General features: G+C 46.8%; 1 protein-coding gene across 1 annotated transcript; it reads right to left on the minus strand.

The window, feature by feature from the left end:
- Positions 1 to 269: 269 nt before the first annotated feature.
- Positions 270 to 20,099, minus strand: CSE1L (chromosome segregation 1 like). The gene is given in 27 exon segments (XM_079321734.1): positions 270 to 730; positions 1,235 to 1,466; positions 2,292 to 2,438; positions 2,855 to 2,936; positions 3,915 to 4,000; positions 4,208 to 4,305; positions 6,252 to 6,460; positions 6,953 to 7,103; positions 7,966 to 8,063; positions 8,603 to 8,621; positions 8,625 to 8,662; positions 8,665 to 8,705; positions 8,848 to 8,984; positions 9,703 to 9,764; positions 10,516 to 10,600; positions 10,769 to 10,971; positions 12,237 to 12,302; positions 12,967 to 13,096; positions 13,197 to 13,364; positions 14,604 to 14,696; positions 15,553 to 15,660; positions 15,923 to 16,013; positions 16,309 to 16,454; positions 16,857 to 16,958; positions 17,192 to 17,334; positions 17,874 to 17,969; positions 19,990 to 20,099. Coding segments are annotated over 26 exon segments (2,910 nt in total). The 5' UTR covers positions 17,959 to 17,969; positions 19,990 to 20,099; the 3' UTR covers positions 270 to 640.
- Between the last annotated feature and the right edge of the window lie 2,612 nt (positions 20,100 to 22,711).

Raw genomic sequence — 22,711 nt, forward strand, 5'->3', positions numbered from 1 at the left:
ACTTCAACCTAACTCCAAAATCTCCAAAACTGCTTCAGTGTTAATAGAGCAGGAAAACCCCACCTGGAGCTGATCTCCGCTCCCAGGGAACAGCACCTGCCCTCACATCTCCCAAAGTCTGAGACTTGCTCTGGATGATCCTACAGTGTACCTAAACTATTAGGTAAAGAAAACCCTCGCAGTTCCACTATTTCATACTCTATCCTAAGTGTAAAACATCTTTTTTTAAAACAACTAGATTCTTCTGAAACGGTAAGTGCACAGTGACAGGCATTTTAAACAAGTACTTATTTATTCACAATTTAGATAAAGTTTAAGGGAAGACAAAAAAAATACAAAGAACGACATTAAAATGAAAAGGAATTTTAGTGACTGAAGTGAATTTCTACAGCCAGTGCTCTCCACACATTTCCAAATATTATCCAAACACTGCAGATGCAGATTTCAAATCAATCTTGTAACAAACTGCTATGCCTATTCCCTGTGAGATAAAACTGGGAATGGAAGTTAGCCACCTTTATCTACGAGCACACAAACCATCAAATTGTTGAGTTTCAGCTGAAAGCCACAGGAATCTTTCACAAGATGGAATCTGCAATGCAGTCTGAAGCAGCTGTGCTCTGGCCGTGTGCTGCAGCCCTCAGAGCAGAGTCACACTGGCAGCCTGCAGGTACCCCTGCAGGTACTGCAGCGCCTCTGCGTTCAGGCTGCTGCTCAGCATCGACAGCACCTGCAAGACAGGGGCACAGGGTCAACTCACACACACCAGCACAAGCCTGCTGCCTCTGCCACCACACACCAGCCACAGCAGCAGCCAGCTGTGCTCATCTCTCAGGCAGCCCTCACTTTCCAAGAGCTTGGGCAACACAAAGGGCTGTGGGCTGCAAGAGTTAACTGTGCACTCATCCTCTCTAACTTTATAGCAGCTGCCTCAATTCCCCAAGTACATGCAACCAGTAGATCTCGAGACAAGTATGAGTTATAGACCATCAAGTGTGTAAGTTTTCTTTTTAAAAATGGCATATTTTAGCTTTTTGCAAAATTAAGTGCTGTGAAAATAAGGCCTTTCTAAGGCTCCTAAGGAAAACCCTTACAAAAGCTACACCCCAATGAAGAAAAAATCCACAGCACCTTGCATTCTAGTGATGGCCCACTTCATTTAGCTGATTACCAAACATTCCCAGAGAAGCATTTCCCCAGTGCAGACTCAGCATGCAGCTGTGCAGGCACCTACCCTGCCTGGGCAGGCTGTGGACAGCTTGTGCAGGGACTGTGCCAGGTGGATCCTGGGGTTGTTCACCATCTGCCCCACAGGATCGTGCTCCTTCCTCCCTGCAAAGGCCAGCTGGGAGAATGCAGTCTGGTAGCCTGGGGTGTCCTCAATGTCAATGAAGTGCTCCTCGTCAGGGATGGTGTCATCCTCAGGCAGCTCAAAGAGGCCAATGAGGGCCTGCAGCAAAGGAATCCTGGCAGCAGAGAGGGGAGGCACAATTGGACTGCTTCAAATACATCATAGGCGAGTTTTACAAGGATGCTCAAGTATTTGGAACCCTTATGATTTAGCCTTTGCAAATCAATCACTTGCTTGGCTACTGACATTGTAAATGCCCAAGGTATGTTGGACCAGAAGAACTGTGGGTCTGAGTATTTTACAGGCATAACATGGGTACTCCTGTCAACAGCTTGAGCAATCTATGTATTTATCAGGTCAAACTGTCATGAAGCATACCTAAAAAGAGCAATGATTTTCCAGATCACAACTTCACTCTAAGTACATTAAAAAAAGTTCTAGTTTGGGGATCTAATCTAGGATCCAGTGATGGTCATCAAATTTAAACTACCTGGCACTACCTGGCACACTGGACTACTGGACAGGTTGACAATCAAACTTCCCTGGCAGCTTTCCCCAAAAGTCCACTCTCAAGCTAAGATATGACAGTTTCTGTCAGGTTATGAATATGCTCAGGTCTCCTGACTAGAAGAGCTTTAAGTCAAAAGTGGGTCCAGCTTTTCAGAAAGAACACAAGCTGGAGGAAAGCAGTGTATTTCCCTAAATGCAGCTCCAGGCAGCCAAATCATGCTATCTCCATGCAAAACATCTCAAACCAGTTCTGTCATCCTCTCTGAAAACACAGTTTCATTTGTTGAGAAACAGAAGCAGTATGAAAAGCCTAAAACAGCCTGAGGAAATCCCAAAGGAGTTTCCTTCAAGGATGTGTTTTAGTCTGAGCTCACATTTTCAGTAACTCCAACAGCCTCACGGGCACAGCCTGAAGAAGGGTGGCACCTACCACAGCTTGGTGTACTCAGTGTCCATCATGGGAGGACATTCTGTTAATATTTTTGTAATGCCAACAGCACAGATTTTCTTTTCAACTTGTCCAGACACTTTTTGGATTTCAGGAATTATAATTTTCTCCAACACCATTCCAAACATCCTATGGTGGCATTGAGAGAAAAAGCATTAGAAAGCCTTATCAGCCTTATGGTGACAAAAGAGAACCAGAATAACATTAATCACTAGGAAATAGAGACAACCAGATAATTTGTTAAGATGCTGCCCTGTTGCAGTGGACATCTGCAAATACAAACTTTTCACAAAGGATAATGACTAAAAACATCCATCTTTCCTTTTTATAATCTGCTTAGATTAGTAACTTGAACCATTAGTGAGGAACTGGTCAGAAATTCAGAAAGACTTTCTAGAGAAATAAACCACATTAAGAGAAACATTTGACCAGTCAAATTAGTGATAAATGTAGTCTGACTGTCTTGCTAAACAGACAACTCTTTCTTACTTCAAAAGATAAAAATAACACAGCAGTATTAAATTTAATCAACAAAACATACTAACTTTGGTTGTATGCTGTCAAATATTTCTTGCAGAGCTAGTGCCCCATATCTTACACAATACAAGTTAATGAAGACAAGGAAACCTGCAACAAGAAAAAAGCCAAAGTAAAACTCAATGTGAAAACAAAGGAATAGCTTTAGAGTCAGCAGCAAAATACATTCCAGCAAGTTTTTCAAGGGGATAGAAATGGCAGTCTTTATATGTGTTCAGTTTAAGTGAAGTACACGAACTTGCTGCCATGAGATTTGTCTAAAAACTCATCTTGTCACAAACGGCACAAAAACAAGGTGGTACAAGACAAGAGTCACTCCTTTTCCCCTTACAGCAGTTAGAATAAATCAGTAGAAAAGCCATTTGCAATTTTTTTCAGATCAAGCACCAAAGAAATTATTTAAAAAACCTCTCTACTTTTAGCAGAAAACTTCACACAATGCAGATTCTGAGGTGAGGTATGAGCCCCCTTGTACAGGTGCAGGATATTAAAGGATCCACTTCAACTTTGTGGAAGACCATTATAAACAACTCTATCACTCTTGTTTCTATCAGGTAGCATTAACCAGATAATTATAGGGTTAAATAATGGACATTGCATAATTTGTGTAGTATCATTAAAATAATTTTGAAGTATGACAATCTTCTTGTGACAGCATGAATTACCAGAATATGTATTTCAGTAAACTGTCACAGCTTTGCCAGTTTAACATAAAACCTTATCAATAAATTTAGTCACAGTAAGGCCAAAATTACAGGAGAGCATGGAGTATGTCAGTATTGCTGTGCTGCACAAGAGGAAACTCTGCTGCTACTGGCTGGAGATTAAACGGAGACATTTTCAGATAATGGCATCACACACTAGGAAAGGAAGAGAAATAGGCAAGTCTTGTCCATTATTTTAATTCCATTCCCTCCATTTCCATGAAGTAAGTGTCACCTGCCCCATACACCCCTCTTGATGACAAATACTTTGGAGCAAGTCCTTGGAGTCACCACTCCCCCAGGACACTTGTTCTGTGCAGCTGCACCTCTGTCACCAGAGCTTTCCACAGAGCAAGGAACTTACTTTTGATAAATTTTGTTGTTTTGGAATTTTGAAGTCTTTGGAATAGCAGAATGAAGATCTGTTTCCTGTACTGGTCAACTGATTCACTGGAAATTTAAAAGGATAGTTATTGAATTCACACTAGGACTTTACTGATGCCACTTGACAGAAAACATGTAGAGAATTGTTCAAATCTGTTTGACTGAAAAATGTAATGTTTTCAGTTGCTAAAAATTAACATTTGGCATGTTTATACACTTCATAATTAAAGTCTACAGGAGCTAGCTTTAGATGCAATTTCAGCTCATACTCACGGGGGCATATGCTCGATGATGCTGTTCAGAAGATAGAACCCTTGATGATCATTAGCTTTTGAGGCAATCAACTTCTGGAACACACCTAACAATCCAGGCTGCAAGAAAAGCAGATACAAAACCCTAGGCAACAATTCTTTGTATGTGACCTACCAGAAAATTGACCTTTACCACCTAAGGCAAACACCAAGGCAAAAGCCTTCATAAGCTAAGCCAGGATTCAGTTTTTGTGGTTCAGGTCAAGGAAGACCCAGTCTGGCTCCTTTTCACTTTCTCTTCTCAAGACTGTTCTGAACAGAACCTGAGAGCTCTCATTATCCACATGTTTAACATGAGGCAAAGAAGACAGGAAAACTGTGAAAACTTATCTGCTTGCAAAAACTAAGAGCAGGAATTGTTCATCTCAGCTGACAAAAGCACGACAGCCTAGAATTCACCTCCCGCAGGCAGTGGAAGAGCCCCCAAAAAGCCACACTCTGAGCAGTGCCCTGTGCTGTAAGGCAGCAGTTTGCTGGAGCTGCTCAGGGTGTAGCAGAGCCCCCTGGCCCAGGCAGCCCTGGCAGGCTGGCAGCCCTGGCCCTGGCTCTGGCAGCCCTGGCTCTGGCAGCCCTGGCCCTGGCAGCCCTGGCCCTGGCTCTGGCAGCCCTGGCCCTGGCCCTGGCTCTGGCAGCCCTGGCCCTGGCTCTGGCAGCTCTGGCCCTGGCTCTGGCAGCCCTGGCCCTGGCTCTGGAAGCCCTGCTCTGGCAGCCTGGCAGCCCTGGCCCTGGCTCTGGCAGCTCTGGCAGCCTGGCAGCCCTGGCAGCTCTGGCAGCCCTGGCACTCTGGCTCTGGCAGCCCTGGCCCTGGCTCTGGCAGCCCTGGCAGCCCTGGCTCTGGCAGCCCTGGCTCTGGCAGCCCTGGCCCTGGCTCTGGCAGCCCTGGCTCTGGCAGCCCTGGCAGCCCTGGCTCTGGCAGCCCTGGCCCTGGCAGCCCTGGCCCTGGCTCTGGCAGCCCTGGCTCTGGCAGCCCTGGCTCTGGCAGCTCTGGCCCTGGCTCTGGCAGCCCTGGCCCTGGCTCTGGCAGCTCTGGCCCTGGCTCTGGCAGCCCTGGCCCTGGCTCTGGAAGCCCTGGCTCTGGCAGCCCTGGCAGCCCTGGCCCTGGCTCTGGCAGCTCTGGCAGCCCTGGCAGCTCTGGCAGCCCTGGCAGCTCTGGCTCTGGCAGCCCTGGCCCTGGCTCTGGCAGCCTGGCAGCCCTGGCTCTGGCAGCCCTGGCTCTGGCAGCCCTGGCCTGGCAGCCCTGGCTCCTGGCTCCTGGCAGCCCTGGCTCTGGCAGCCCTGGCAGCCCCTGGCTCTTGCAGCCCTGGCCCTGGCAGCCCTGGCCCTGGCTCTGGCAGCCCTGGCTCTGGCAGCCCTGGCCTCTGGCAGCTCTGGCCTGGCTCTGGCAGCCCTGGCCCTGGCTCTGGCAGCTCTGGCAGCCCTGGCAGCCTCTGGCAGCCTGGCAGCTCTGGCTCTGCAGCCCTGGCCCTGCTCTGGCAGCCCTGGCAGGTCCCTGGCTATGGCAGCCCTGGCCTCTGGCAGCCCTGGCCCTGGCAGCCCTGGCCCTGGCTCTGGCAGCCTGGCTCTGGCAGCCCTGGCAGCCCTGGCTCTGGCAGCCCTGGCCCTGGCAGCCCTGGCCCTGGCTCTGGCAGCCCTGGCTCTGGCAGCCCTGGCTCTGGCAGCTCTGGCCCTGGCTCTGGCAGCCCTGGCCCTGGCAGCCCTGGCTCTGGCAGCCCTGGCTCTGGCAGCCTGGCTCTGGCAGCTCTGGCCCTGGCTCTGGCAGCCCTGGCCCCTGGCCCTGGCAGCCCTGGCTCTGGCAGCCCTGGCTCTGGCAGCCCTGGCCCTGGCTCTGGCAGCCCTGGCTCTGGCTCTGGCAGCCCTGGCAGCCCTGGCTCTGGCAGCCCTGGCTCTGGCAGCCCTGGCTCTGGCAGCCCTGGCTCTGGCTCTGGCAGCCCTGGCCCTGGCTCTGGCAGCCCTGGCCCTGGCTCTGGCAGCCCTGGCTCTGGCAGCCCTGGCCCTGGCACACTCACGATCTTGTCGGCGGCAGCGCTGGCGATGGTGCTGGCGCCGCGCTCCAGGTACGCCTGCAGCAGCCTGACCAGGGGGGGAATGTTCCCTGTCCTTTCCCACAGGACTGGCTGCAGCAGGTGGGGAAACAGCGCCATGTAGGACGAAGGGATCTCGTTTTTATGCATTTCTAGAAGTAGGGACATCACTTGAAACACATAGGGAATGAACTCTGGAAGAGAAACGAGGACATTTGCCAAGTCAGACGACATGGTCACCGTCAGTTCACATATCTGTGGACTGAACCCACAATTTAATATCATTGCAAAGAACCCACTCTTTAATATCACCAAGATTTCAATAAATAAAACTCTGAAGAAATATATCTTCCCAAATGTAGCTGTTCCAAAAATTAGCAAGCAGTGCATATATACACTTTCTATTTCCTCTACCTGTTAATGTTTCAGAACATAAAAAACCAAACTACTACAAGCAAGGCAACAGAATTAAGAATAATATTAAGAGGCTTTGGAATGGTGATTGCTAGATATTTTTAAAATGCAATTTAAAGTAAATGAATGCCGTTGACATGCCCAATGGAAAAATCTAAACACTTTGAGACTGTGAAAATGGTGTTTCTCCCCTTGAATTTCCTCTGCTACAGAAAACCTGCCAAAGGTAAATCCCAGTGGGGAGAGCCCAGGCACTGAGGGGCTGTCCTTACCCTGCACATCATTCTGCAGGATCTCTGTGAACACCAGGAACAAGGCCTCCTCAAAGCTCCCCACTGCCTCTGGGTTTGCCTTGCACGTTATCCTTATCGACAAGCAGATGGACTCAAACATATAATGGTTAAAGTGAGGTTTGCTGGGATTCTGAAAGAAAGTTATGAACAGATTCATCAACCCAAACTCGCACACAAGTCACTTATTTTGCTGAATATATTTTTTTATTTCAACTGAAGACTAAATAGCATTCCAGCCTAGTAACTTGTAACTTATGTATTAATATGCTTACGAAATTAATTCCATAGATAAAAGCAAACATAAAGATCTCTAAGGCATAAAGGAGAGGGTCTTTTTGTAGCAAGTGTTTTTCAGAAGCTCTATATAACCTAGCAAGCAGTTAAAATATCATATAGCAAAAACCAGAAAAAGATTATTTTTCAATCTTCTAAGTGTTCAGTCAATTCTCTGTTGAATACTCCTCATAAGCTTCAGCTGAGTTTAAACTGTACAGAGAAGGAATTTTCTGGACACTCAATGAAGGTATTCTAAGGCATTCCCTATTGTCAGTGGTTAAGAATTTAGCAAGTCTAAATAAAAAACTAAGGGAATTTTACTCACCAAAAGCAGAAGGGTAATTGATTTAATTCAATCCCACATTTCAATGCCAAATTAGTATTAGCTTCAGAAGTTTCATGAGAAAAAATACAGGAGTCATGATAACACCAGATTATTGTACTGGTGGTCTCTGCACAAGCAAGCATTTATACTACAACAAACTAGCATTACAAAATGAGTTCATATGCTGCTTAAAAATTTCAGATGACAGCAGGGAGAATGATCTTAAATGTTCTAAAAGGAAGGCAGTACCTCACTGGAATGCTGTTTCAAATTAGTTGCATCAGAAAATATTGAACTATTTAGAGTATTGTAACAGAACACCACCAACAAGGTACATGTAAGTAAAGGTACATGAAAGGTAAAAGGTGAGCCTTTTGCTCTGTTTCTTTACCTTACTGACAGCCAGCAGTTTTTGTGTGAGCTGTGTGATGACAGAAGGGATGTATGGAATTATGGACTCCTGTAGCAGAGAAAAACTTCTCATGATGGCTGCAAATAAATCAAATATTTTAGCTTCTGAAGACAAAATACATTTCTGCCACTCAATATATGCCTAAATCCTTTACCTTTTACTGTTAAAATAAGATCCCAAGAAATAAGGTACAGAACAAAAAGGGCATCTGCTGCAAGAACATTCAATCCACAATCAAGACAAAGCACAAAACAAAGTCTCCCTATCCCCATTTTACAGATGAACACAGCAGATTAACTTTAGAAAGGCAAGTCTCAGATCTCACACCCTCCCAGCCATGACCAGACTGCTCAGACTCCCCCTGGCACTGCCCAGGTAGCTCTCCTGACTCCAAGACTACCATTTGAGAAATCATTTCCCACAGCACCATTATGTTTGGTGTTCCTCTCTGGTACCATAAGTTTAGTCAAAGATGACTTGATACAGCCTGATGAGTAACTGCAGGCTCTTCAAAACATTTGCATAAAACAGGTTTTCAAATAAAAATGGCAGGAACCTGTAACTGTAAGCCTTCACTTCAAGTTAAACCAAGTTATTCTTATATTGTGGCCTTTACCTTTCATAATGTATTCATTTCAGATGAAGCCAGGAAGTGTCAGAGCTTTGAAAAGGTTGTTAACAGCACTTCTACAAATGGAGCCATTTCTGCAGCTGTAATGCTGTTAAGTGAAACACAGTGAAGGTCACAACTTCCAGCCTTATTACAATATAATATATGACAGAGGATCCCCTACAGGTATTCCTCACCCTTAATACACAAAATCTTTGTAGCAATGGATTTATTTCTGCTTGAAAACTTACAGTGTAGCATTATTTGTGCCTCTCATGGTAAACAGTCTTTCAAGAGCATGGGCAGCATAGGTATGGACCACAATACTTTCTGCTTGGAGGTGATTGATTAAGAGAGGAATAGACACCAGCAGTTGTTCTTTTGGTACCTACAGAGGTACAGCAACAGACCATAAGGACATTAAAAATGCAGATGGTTCAAGTCTAGAGCACAAGCAAGCTCATCAGTGACATGCACAGAGTATCTTGGGAGGCTCCTCCTGCTGCTGCTTCACATCCTGACAACAAGGGGGTACCTCCTTCTGCCATTGTTCATACACTGCCCCTGGACACCAATGGCACACTGGATCAGCACTAAGTGCAGGTAATCCCAATGTACATTTCCCTTTCCATTTTACTTTGCCTTAATAGACAATTAAAAATATCAAGGTTTAAAAAAACCAAAATCACAGATGTTTCATAAGAAATGAATAAAGGTAATCTAGAATAATATTTTTGCCCCCCATCTCACAAATCAGAAAAGGTGAAGGACAAAACTGCTGGACTCTAACAACTACTGCAATGACAGAAGCAATCAAGGGTATTTGCACTAAAACTGACTTGGAAACATCTGAGTGCGTCACAGAATTAAGCAGCTAAGATATTCAGTGTTCCCTCAGCATATGGACAGCATACAGACTCCATGTTAACTGGATATTTATAACAATATCATTTTGGTTCTAAACTGAAAATTCAGCATGAAGTGTTGTATATGACTATCAAACACCTGTTGAGCTACCATATGGCCAAGTGCAATAAATTAGGTTTGGCAAGTATAAAGTAACAACCTACAATACGTTTTTCCATAAGATGTAAATGAAAACTTACTTGGTTTCTAAAAATCATGATATATTTGATACCATCTGCTTTTAGCACAGGGAATTCATTCACTGAAATAGAAAAATATGCAAACTTTGTTGATACTTCTCATTCAAATGTGGTTACTGAACGTGTACTACATATACAGGTGACACCTGCCACTAAGTAATAATTTTCCCCTGTAGAAAATAATACAGAAATAATATAGAAAATAAAGTTTTTCTACATTTCTTAGCTCCTGCACTTCAGTATGGGTACTGTTAGAATATCAGTTTTAGGTACAAATCACACCCCAGTACCATTAAAAGTACAGCTCAGATGAAATTTCATCTTCTGGTTTCAATTTTAGCAGTCTTCAATTACACATTTCAAGATGCTGTAAGATAATTGTTTAAGTTAAACAACATAGTGTTTTTTATAATCCAGACATTCACAACCTCCTCAATGGGGCCTGTACAGGCCACAACATGGCTCAGAATTTTAACTTCTCAGGGTTTTGTAGAGCATAGAAGTTTACCATAAGGTCCCAAATAGAGAAGTCAAGTTACTTTGATTCAACAAGTTCAAGCATGCAGCTGATAGCAATGTATACATGTATACATGGCCTGATCTTGCAGAGAACAGGAGGGAAAGGTGCCAATCCACCTTGCTGTAACAGCTCCTTCTCTGCTGGCCACACAAAAATGGATTCCTCTGTGCCAGGGGCTAACAGCCTGTCTCAGAGGTCCTGCTGGTAAAGGAGTGCTTGAAACTTCACAAACAGTCACTGTCAGGGTTAGGATAAATCACAAAAACACCATTTCAAAATGAACATTAACTTACCAGTAGCAGACTTTAAGTCAGGTTGAATGTGGTTCACAAAGAATTCTGTCAGATTAACGAGTTCATTGGCCTGTGTTATTCCATGCTGCAAGAAGCAAAAAACAACTGTGATAGGATTATATAAAGGGCAGCTTTCCATCTCATCAGCATCAACTAGTGCACAGACAGTTGCTCCCTTTCTGAAGCACTGCAGGCTCCCCTCAGTGCAATATCTGGGTGCAGGCAGAGACCAATGAGCAGAATGTACCAGTACCTTCTGTGTCTGAGCTTTGGATGCCAAAGACGTCACAAGGTAAATAGCTGCATCTTTGTGCTTCCAGTTAACAGATGGATTCTTTGCATATTCTTGCAGCATAGAATTAACATATCCAGAAAAAATCCCTGTCACAGGTCCTTCAAAAAATTTGCACAAGCCTCTGACCAGATCACAAGCAGCTCTGCGCCTGGTATCAATATCTGCACGAGAACAAAAGGTTCTTAGTACAGGAGAAAGCAGACAGCCTTTCATATTAACAAACATAATCATCAAACAGTAACAGCTTCTCAAGGTGCTTCTCTGGGTAGTGCTAACACCCAGGGTTTGGCTGCTGCTGAAGAGCACTGTCACAGTGTCAGGCTTCCTCTTCCTCATGCTTTGCCTTCTGAGCAAGTAGCTTGGGCAGGCAAGGAGCTGAGAGGGGACAACTAATTAGGGCAGCTAATCCAAACTGACCAGCAGGACATCCCATGCTTTATGACATGCCCAGCAGTAAAAACTGAGGGGAGGGGGTCTGGGAGAAGTAGCCATTGCTCAGGGACAGGCTGGGCAAAAGCCTGCCTGTGGGCAGTGGTGAGGCAGTAGCTTTTCTCCCCTTTCCTTACTCTTTCTTTCACCTGGATAAAGTGTCTTTATCCATGAATCTTCTCACTTTCACCCCTCCCACTCTCTCTCTCCCAACAGACTGCAGCAGGCTGGAGCACAAGTCCACCACACCTGACAGGACATTTTTGTAAAAAACTTCACAAATACCTAAAATGCAGCCAATGCTGGATAAGAATTATGCTTTCTTGAAAAAAGTTCAAAAATGCTTCATCCAATTTTGTCCTTCACTGCAAGCATACAGTAATTGCTTCAATCTATTATGAAATGCCATCACTTCAGAAGTGTGTGTCAGTGAAGTGCTGGAGGCAGAGCTGTCCCAGAGGCAGGTCTGGCTCTGGCCTGGCTGCAGAGCTCAGGCTCCCCAGCACTGCAGCAGCTGGGCTGGCACAGCCATGCCCCAGGGCAGGCACTGCTCTGAACACATGCAGGGCCCAGGCTGGCTGCTGGCCAGCTGGCTGAGCACAGCCTGTGTGCAGCCCCAGGCAGAATTTCAGTTTAAACACCAAGAGTCTCTCTCCCTGTTATTTAAAACTCCACACATAGCACCTAATACACAACTGGCTACTACTCAGCATTGACTTACAGGCTGTATTTCATGAAAGGAGAAGTGGGCAGTGCAGGAGACATACCAATCCAATTAGGGAAAAAGCCCTATAAAAACACTACTCAAAGCAGAAAGACACTGTGACGAGCATATCGTGACAGCAGGCTTGATCACAGACTGGATAAAATCCAGCTGGGGGTGGTGTGGAAACCTTCTCAATTTCAAAATGAAGTTATAAAAGCTTCAGTAAATTGCTTCAGCTCTTTACAGCTATATTTAAAGACCAAGTATTCTTAGTATAAATCTGTGGATTACCAGATCCTTCCAAATCCCTTCTTATATACTCTTCAGAATTGTCTTCAAACGCTTCTTCATCAGCCGCTGAAAATATAAAATACATGGAAGCTGAAGTACTGAAGTCTCTGGTTTTTATGGTAAAAGCATGTATCATTATCAACTTGCTATTTTTTCCTAAGACCTTTCTAAAACATTAACATTAATTAAGAAGAAATATTCAGCCAGACTAGTCTGTTTAGCTTCTGCCCCACAAATTAGTCTTTCCTATCCATGGGCTGGTGTATGGATCCAAAGAAAAACCTCTAACACCAGGTGTATTTGAAGAGGCTTTCAGAGTCACAGACTTAAGAGGGAGGAGCTTCTTATCACTCCAATATCTTTTCACTGCCTTATAAATATTGGATCAATATGAGCCATCAAAACCTAGAGAACTAAACACTGCAATTTGGTAGGCCTGATATTCCTGCCTGTTTAGGCTCCTTGCATTATTCAGATACTCACTTCAATTGCAGAAATTTATTGGTGGCACATGACCTAGACTTCCTCCACTGGGATTTCAACATGTAAAGTTAGGTATATTCATACAATGCTACAAAGCCCACAGGACAGCAATCTGCTGCAGAAACTTGGGTTTGACTCTAGCACTAAGGGACACAAGAGGGAATCCTCAATTCTTAGCCCTGCAAAGCAACACGTTATTAGTTAGATTTTTGCTGTGTTTTTCAAAATTTAACTCTCAAAAAGTTACCTCTAAATTCCATATTGGGAACGATAACTTTTTCACAGATGCTTGTCAATGTACTCTGGTCTTCAAACAGATGCTTGTAATGTGGTCTCTCACAAACTGAGGCCAGAAACTGGATTGCATTACTGACCAGCTGCAGCACCACAAACAGAACACAGAACTTCAGCATGACTGATCCACTTGTGATCTACAATTTATTAGCAAACTTGACAAGATCACATTTTACAACTCACCAAGTCATACTTCACTTCCTGGCCTGTCGTGACCAGCAGATTCCAGATTGCTGTTACAAAACGTGGCAGGTAGGGCTGGAATTCTTCATCGTATTTTTGAGCATATAAAGCAGCATTATCACAAATTTGTGATTTCAAGAGCTCCAGCAATCCAGCTTCCTCTTCATCCTCACATAAAACAAAACTAAGAACTTAAACATCCAAACTTCAACACTACTTAAACATCAAAAGTATCAATGTATTTAAGTTATTTACATCACAATTTCATCATGTTCTAAACAGGTGAAAGAAATTCCTTGTGTCCCTGGAACTACTGTATTTTGCTAATCTGTACCCAAACTGCTCTTAAAGTTAGAAATCATACCCAAATTTCAAATCAAGGTACTGTGTGCTTGAAAACAGACACAATAATTCACACAAAATTAATTTACAAATGTAATAAGGAAAAGACCACACAAGGCATAGAAAAATATGCTTAGAGGCACTACATCATGATGCTTTAATTGGAGTAGTTGTAGAAGTCCCCTCCCCTTCCCCAGATCAGCACAGACATTTGTGGAACAACAATGTGAACTGGGAAATGGAGTTGGAATTTAAAAAAAATAACTCAACCAAACTCCACTCCAGCTGTGTCTGCCCCTCTTCCCTCCACCCCCACCTTCCAGATCTACTGCCTGTCCCAGCTCAGCTGCACCAGTGCTTGTGCTGGGAGCAGCCCACAGACACAAGACAAAAGAGCAGCAAAGCTTCTTCTAGCAGCAGGGTAACTAAAGCACAACATACACTTAATATGCCTCCCTATGTGCTGCCAAGAAATTTATAGAGTTCTTTTGGCTCCATCAAGTGGCCAACTATTGTGCTGTTTTTGGAAGACATCAGCATTTAAAATGCACAAAACGTGCACAAAAATAACTGGAGCTTTGCTGAGCTGGTATCAGATTTCATCAGTGAAATTACTGATTCTTTAACTAGACCAAGACAGAAAATGCTGAAGTACTTAAGAGTTGCCCTGCTCTCTATGTTCAGTTGTTTCAAGCTCTTTAAGGTACCCTGTTTTCTAGAACACAGAGCATGAGCCCGCTGAAAGGTACAGAAAGCCTGAGCCCTGTGATGCTAATGGTCAGGTTACTTCAGCAGCTGTTCCTGAAAGAACCAATTCAGTGATGAGTATTGGTAATTTGATTTCTGTGCACAGCTGGGTATATCTGTAACTGTCACACAACTTGAAGAACTGAACCTCAAATTCCTTAGGACAGCAGAGCAACTCCTCTTAAACTCCATTTTCTCACAGTCATCCTACTCCTATGTTTGCCCCACAAAATCCACTGATTGTTCAGAATCAGACCTAAGTTGTCAGTCCACCCTCTTCCCTACAGATGCAAACCAGGTGGTTTATGCAGTACTTACATCAGTCTGCAAGAGTTTGTTATCTAAAGTTAAAAGGCTGTGAAAGTTTGTCATCCATGTTTCCATGTTATCTTCAAAAAACTCAGGAAGATCCTGTGAAGGAAAAGCATAAATTTACATTTTCATTTCTGATTGCCCTCCTTAGATAACATACCTACACTGGAAGCAGTGCATTCACCTTACAATCTGCTGAGGGACAATAACCTGTGTAAAACACTCTTCAAATTGAAACAGTGCCCCTTCCTCTTTCCAAACAAAAGCTGGCAGAGCCCTGGAGTAAAATAGTTCCAAATAAACTAGCTGCTAGACTCTAAACAGATCCCATTTTTATAATTACTGAGCCTTATCACCTCCCACTCTCAGAAAAAGGAAAGCACAAGTCTTTTTTAACTCCAGCTTGTATTTTTGCCCCCCATGGAAGAACATCCCAAGGGATCCAGGCACAACCACACTTCACAGACTTACATTCATGCTGAGACACTGAACAAACATCATGTCAGCAAGGGAGCTTTTTACCATTTCCCATACAGCACACTTAGCAATGTCCAAATGCAGATCTGACTCCCACACACCCCACCCTGCTCCCAGAATTACTGGCCCACAGTGCACAGAACTACAGGTCATGTAGCCCTGCAGTATGTGACCCTGTTCCTGCCAGTGCAGACACCTTTAGCAAGGGGCACACTGAGCAGAAGCTCAGGAATTGGACTCCTGCCTTTCCCACACCACCTCCCTGCAGCAATGCCAGCACAGACTCTCCTGAACTTGAGTTTACAGAGGGCCAAGCTAATGCCTCCAATAACCCTTCCTCACTTTGCTTTTACTCCAGCAGATGCACTGGTGATTTCTCTTTTTGCCATAGAGCATGGCCTTGAAGGCTGCCTCAAATGAACTCTAGAGTAACAGCTTCTTCAGAACAAAGTGAAACTATCCCAAGAACAAGATTCACCTGAAAATTTAAACTGTAGAACAGCTTTGCAATCAGAATGAGTGAAGAAAAGAGAACCTTCAGGGCACTGGCATCATTTGCATGTGTGCTGCAAAGTTCAATAGTTGCCTAGAAAAAATGCAAGATTGTCAAGTACAAAACCCACACCAACAAAAAATATTGAAAAGTGTCATAGACTGTTTTTTTTTAAACTGGAAAATATGGTTATTTTTTATGCTCTTATCAATCCTGTTAGGTCCCAGTTGATTACTTGAATTTGAACCCCTTTAACAGTTTCAAACAACAATTCTTGAGTTTTAATTTTACAGGTACCCACAGCAAGCAATTCAGAACATTAAACTTGTTTTAGAAATGACTCAACAAGAAATACCTTAAAGAGATTTGTCAAGGGTAAAGCAAAGGCATCAAGAACAAGTTTGATCTCTGTCCATAATTCATTTGACTTAAACTCATGGCGGTACCTGACAAGTTAGAGAGAAACACATGAAAAACAGAATAAACTTCACATTTATTACCAAATTAATTCACACAGAGTTTTGTCTTGCACTGAACCTTGAAACAAATATTGTCAAGTAAACAAGAACTAAACAACACGGCTCAGAACCACGCAAGGTGCACAATTAGATAACAACTTAAAAGGTGCATGTAGCAGTCACAACAGCAGGTTTTGTCAGTGTCCAAAATGGAGTGTAACAGCACAACAGGGCAGCTGCACAGACCACTGACAGCCCCCAGCCCAGCCCCTTCTCCCTGCACCTTTTGAACAAGGAGTGGGCGGTGCGCAGGACGCCGTTGATGACGTGGAAATCGCCGCTCTGGAAGCGATTCACCATCTCTGTCAGCAAGTCTGGCCACTTCTGGGGGAAGTCCTCCCGCCCTATGATACTGATGGCATCACTCAGCTGCAAAGGAAGCACCACTGGATGTGACAGAGCAGCACAGGGCACCCTGCCAGCTGCTGCACACATCCCAGAAAATCCTGCTCACTCTTGTCCAATTCAAAATCACTGCCTTAAACATCTACTGCTTTCCTCACAAATGCAAAAATCTCACCTTAAGTTCACACAGTCTCACTTTGTACAATTGCTGTTTAACTGCCTGGTGTTAGAACTCAGCTAAAAGATTACACAGCAATCATCTTGAAAAAAAGTTAAAGCAGGTAGAAATATCTGTAAACAATATTCTTGAAGTTGTTTAGATCAGGGTGAGCTCACTGGTGAGGGAACTGAGCTCTGCCAATAACCTCTAGACATGCTTAGAATATTCCCAAAGTTTCATGGATACAACCAGGAAAGACTTATTACCTGCTTTTGAATTTGTTCTGGGCTGCTAAGCATCAAGGGCACTATGTTGGCTTTAATGGCTACTCTGTCCGATTCACAGATTTTGTTTGGTTCATCCTCAACCTAAAATGAAAACAATAATTAAGTTATGGGCATCTCAGCATTCCCTAGGAAATGAGATATGATCAGCATTTCAGAAACCAACTGATAATACTGATTTATGCAACTTTATTACAATGCTGAAGAGCCTAAGAAGCAGACTGTTAGAGACAGTGCCTTCAATGAATCTGAACAGCAGCATCTGAAAAAAGCTGAAAGAAATAATTCCTAGCACAGCTCCTCACTAGGATACCTACAATTCTCCAGTTCCTTTTAATGTAATTCTTGAACGTTACAGATGCACAGACTTTGATGACATTTTCCTGTGATTTCTCCAGCAGTGTTAAGAGTAACAGAGGATAGTTCTGGCTTCCTTCCACAGATTCCAGGAACTTCTCGGCTGTAAGAGAATACACTGAGCTTAGCAAAAGCTGAACTGCTCTGTCTAATGGGAACCCTACGATTTCTCCAGTGCCTGTTTGAGATACCCAACACAAATACTTCCCAGAGCTTCACAAGAATGTGTCTGACAAAAGGTATTACACTTCCTTGCTCCCCAGCTCCTCAGTGCTCCTGCCATCAACAGCAGCTCTGGGGTCCCCAGCAAGATGGGAAAACACTGCCTCCTCACCCTTGGCAAAGCCACAAACCCAGAGAAGCATATCCTGCTCTGCTGTGAATAGCAGCACTGTTTTAAACAACAACACAAAAAAGAGCAAGAACACAGAACAACAAAATAACAAAAAGCAGATAAAATTATTTATATTTATATTTATATCCATTCTTCACTTGGGTTTTCTGTGGAGTTTCATTTCAAAGGGATACTGAGAATTTCTGTAAAGAGTTTATTGCATAAATATCCACAGAAATTTGCTACACAGAGACAGAAGAGCCAGAAAGAAACAGAACTTTTTGTTCTCAATCATGAGAATTACTTACCAGGGCGCCTTATAGTAGGATCTGGATCTAGTGTTTTCTTTAGATATTCAGTTAAAGTTTGTAAATTGGCATCACTGAGCTCCATCTTGGCAGAACCTAAAACACACAAGTAGTTTTGTTACAACCAGAGATCAGAAAATCTGTCCTAAAGCTACCCATGTAAAACCAGCTCCCACAGAAGCAACATCAGCTCTTTTTGACAATACCTCACAAGCACAGTCCCCACGGGGGGCACCAGGCACAGCAAACATTCCACTGCTCAAGCTACAGGTAACTGCTGGGGGCTGGCTTAGGGACCCCAACTTCAGAAGAGGCTCACACATCCAGCAGGCATGGGCCAGCTACAGCCAAAAAGGTGATCTCTAGTCCTTTCAGGACAACAGCAATTTGGTTCTGCTGCCAGTCCCAGAAACTGCTCCTGACTGAAACAGCTGAACAGTCCTGCCCTACATAACTGTAAATAAAACAATTCAAAGTGCGTTTAAGTCAAGGTGTTTTAAAAAAATCAAATACTGATTATTAAAGAAAAATCTCAGAAGAAAATGCTTTTCAAAAAAAGAGAAAAAAAAAAGACTGCGTAAAGCCAGTTTATCCTCCCTGTAAAATTTTCAGACTAGGGTGGGGGCTAATTTAAATGCAAAACTTTTTACAGAGGAACTCTCTGAAATAAGTCCATATTGCTCCTCTCTAGCAATCTCCCACACATACTCTTATCTGTACCACAGTTATAGATTGACTTCACAGCTTGCACTGGAATAATTATAATTACAGCAATACTAAGAGAATAGGAAGTGCTTTAATGGAGATGCTCCTCTGGACATCATCATCAATCCTGCCCGTCCTTCCCACCACCAGCAGCACAATGCACCCCCTACAAAGGTTAGGAAGAAGTTAAGGGTTCCATCTTTTCTCTGGAGTTTCTGCTTGGTAAAACTGACTGAAATTTACCTGTCCTGCTTTGGAGTCATTTCATGCTGATCACCAGTACAGTAAACACAGTTTTGTATAAGCATGTTTGTAAAGGCAGAGAGCTTTAATGACACAATTTTTATGTCAGCTATGGCATCTATACCATTTAAAAAAAAACAGTAGCAGTATCCTCTTGAATTAAACGAATGTTAATAAGTAAATCAGATCCTAATGCATTCTGCCAGAAGTAAAAATCTACCTGAAGAGTCCTGCCTCCCACGTTTCCCTTTGCTTGTGGGGTTTATTGTCCGTAGTCTTGTTCACCAACTCGCATCCACCAACATATTTTGATCTGTTACCTACATATGCTTATTTCCTTCTCTCCCTCTAGCTCTCAATGTTTGTTTTACAGCACAAACAACACTGGTGGGACTTTGGCTAGAGTGATATGATGCTTTGTGTTCTGCTGCAGCCTGTAGCTGCAGAAGAGGCCTCAGAAAGCCCATAATGCTTAATGCATCATCGACTTCAGCCAAATTCTCGCAGAGCACTCAGGGATTAGGAGCCCAAAGCCGGGCAGAAGGGGCCGAGCCCCTGGGCGGGGAAGAAGAGCCGCCCACAAGCGCATGTCCCCCCCGGCACCGAGCGAGCCCCGAGCCGCCTTCGGGACCGGCTGTGACGGGAAAGCACCCGGCGGTGCTGCGGGGCCCGCAAGGGCATCTCCCGCTGCCCAAAGCGCGGGCCGGGCAGGGCAGGGCAGGACCGAAACAGCCCCCGGCGGGGCCGGCCCGCGCCCCCCGGGCCCTTCAACCAGGTCCCGGCGCCGGCCCGCGCCTCCTCCGCTCGCGCTGCCTCCTGCGGCCGGGCCGAGCCGCGCGGGGCCGTAAGGGGCGGCAGGGCCGGACCGGGCGAGAGCCCGAGCGGCCCCGGAACCCTCAGACTAACTCGGGCCCGTTCCCCCCGCAGCCCCGACTGGCAGCGGCCGCAGCCAATGAGCGGCGCGGGCTGCGCAGGCCCGGCGGCCTCGGACCAATGGCGGCCCGCGAGGGGCGGGAGGAAGGGCCCAGCATGGTGCGCTACGCCAGTGGCCGCGCCGCGGGCCCGGCGCCACCGCGGCGTGGAGTCGGCGCGCGGCGGCCGCGGTGCCGCCGGTGCGCGGGGCCGCTGCAGCCCCCGCGCCGCGCGGGGCGGCGCATCCCGGCCTCACCTGGCGGGTCCCCCCCGGCAGCGGCGGCGGCGGCTCTGAGCGCTCCGGCTGCGCTTCACATTCAAACCGCCGGGCGAGGGCGCGGCGGTGGCTCCGTGACCGCATCGCGTGGGGCGGTGACATCGCGCTGCAGCTCGGCCAATCAGCGGCCGCCCCGGCCCCGGGCGCGCTGCCCGCAGCCAATCCGCGCCGCGCTAATGGGCGGTGGCCAATGGCCGGCCTTTTCCCACAAGGCTCCGCGGCGCAGCTCGCAGCGGGCCGGCCTCGCCCCGCCCCGGAACAGAGCGGGGCCGGGAGAGAGCGGGACCCGGCCGGAGCCCCGGAACAGAGCGGGGCCGGGAGAGAGCGGGACCCGGCCGGAGCCCCGCACAGACCGGGGCCGGGGCCCCAGCCCCGGAACAGAGCGGGGCCGGGAGGGAGCGGGACCCGGCCGGAGCCCCGCACAGACCGGGGCCGGGGCCCCAGCCCCGGAACAGAGCGGGGCCGGGAGAGAGCGGGACCCGGCCGGAGCCGCGGAACAGAGCGGGGCCGGGAGGGAGCGGGACCCGGCCGGAGCCCCGCACAGACCGGGGCCGGGGCCGGAGCCGCGGAACAGAGCGGGGCCGGGGGCGGCGGGGTCCGGCCGGAGCCCCGGAACGGGAGAGGCGGAACCCGGCGGAGCCGCTGCGCTATGAAGGGAACGGGCCCGGCCCCGCGGCGGAGCACGGACGGGGACGGAGCGTGCGGGGGGATAAAACGAACCGAACCCCCAACCCCGCAGAGGAAGCCGAGGGCGCCGAAGCCTCTGAGCCGCTTAAGGAAGCGCCTGAGCAAAAAAGCAACACTTCGTAAAACTTTATTGATTTATCACTTGATTAAAGCATGGAATATTATAACTATTATACATCGTATCTTCATGTAGAAAACTTTACATAGTTTATCATATTATATAATTTTGGTATTCTCTCAGAACTCTATACATCCATTGGCAAGGAATGGTCTTTAAATTATCGATAGTAAATGCACTTAATAGAGATATTAAAACTCAGGTGTTTAAAGTATATGAAAACATACATTTTAAACAAAGGTGCCGAACCAACTGAAGTTACAGATTAAAGGGAGATACACTTTTGACAGAGTTACTATTTTTAATCTTTTTCCTGAATAATAAGACTGAGCTGAAATCTGTAGGGTGCTGGTTGTAGTAGAGGACATTGGTTTAGATTGTTTACAGTTTAGAAGGTGAGGTGCCGGACACGGACAACAAACTGCTGGAACAACAGCCGTGTCCTGGACGGTGAGACACAACACAAGCAGCATGAAGGGAGTTTTTAATCGCCACCAAAAGGAGGGTTTGGGGTTTTCCTGCATTCCCCCTTCCCTCGGGAGCCCCACAGCACACGGAGCCCGTGCCGGGGCCGTCCCCGTGCTGCCCAGCCCGGCTCGGCGCGCCTGCCCTGCTCCGACAGCGCCGGGTGAGCCGCCCGGCAGGCGGGACATGGAACCGCCGGGAGAGCGGGAGAGCTGGGAGCTGCACCGGGAACTGCAGCGGGACAGGCGGGACATGGAACCGCCGGGAGAGCGGGACAGCTGGGAGCTGCACCGGGAACTGCAGCGGGACATGGAACCGCCGGGAGAGCGGGAGAGCTGGGAGCTGCACCGGGAGCTGCAGCGGGACATGGAACCGCCGGGAGAGCGGGACAGCTGGGAGCTGCACCGGGAACTGCAGCGGGACATGGAACCGCCGGGAGAGCGGGAGAGCTGGGAGCTGCACCGGGAACTGCAGCGGGACATGGAACCGCCGGGAGAGCGGGAGAGCTGGGAGCTGCAGCGGGAACTGCAGCGGGACATGGAACCGCCGGGAGAGCGGGACAGCTGGGAGCTGCACCGGGAACTGCAGCGGGACAGGCGGGACATGGAACCGCCGGGAGAGCGGGACAGCTGGGAGCTGCACCGGGAACTGCAGCGGGACATGGAACCGCCGGGAGAGCGGGAGAGCTGGGAGCTGCAGCGGGAACTGCAGCGGGAACTGCAGCGGGGCATGGAACCGCCGGGAGAGCGGGAGAGCTGGGAGCTGCAGCGGGAGCTGCTGCGGAGCTGCACCGGAGCTGCAGCAGAGCTCTGTCTCGGCCCCTCCGCCCCAGCAGGAGCAGCGCAGGGGTGCCCGAACACACCCCGGTTATTGCTGTGATGGGCGCAGCGCCTGCAGCAGCAGCACAGCCCAGGCCCTTTCCTCCTTCATGCACTGCACACCCTGGCATGTCACACACACAACTTCAGCAGCTTGTAACCGGTTTAAATACAACAAAAGCTTTTCTTAAGGAAAAGAACGGTCTCAGACCAAGGGCTGAAGGGAATCATGAATTAAACATCCTTATCCTATGTGCAGAGTACAAATGCTGTCCCTTACAGTAAAGAAAGCCCATGAAGCAACTGTGAAGTCATTTAAGACCTCAAAACTGAGACTTGTTTCAAGACATGACTGTAGGGCTTTCAAACCCATGACACGCAGAGGAACATGCAGCTGGGCCAGGTGTGTCTGATGGGAATGAGGGAACACAGGCCATGAGGCATGACACATTCCAAATCTGAAAAATAATGGTTCATATATTTTCCTTAGGACTACCTATGACCAGAAGAAAAAGAATAGCATATTATTACAGATTTAAATAGAATTAAAATAAATACTTCATTATCTGCAGTACCCAATGCAGTGACATTCCCAAGGGAATGAGCAGCTACA

Source organism: Erithacus rubecula (genome assembly GCF_903797595.1).
Source record: "Erithacus rubecula genome assembly, chromosome: 18".
NCBI lineage: Eukaryota > Metazoa > Chordata > Aves > Passeriformes > Muscicapidae > Erithacus > Erithacus rubecula.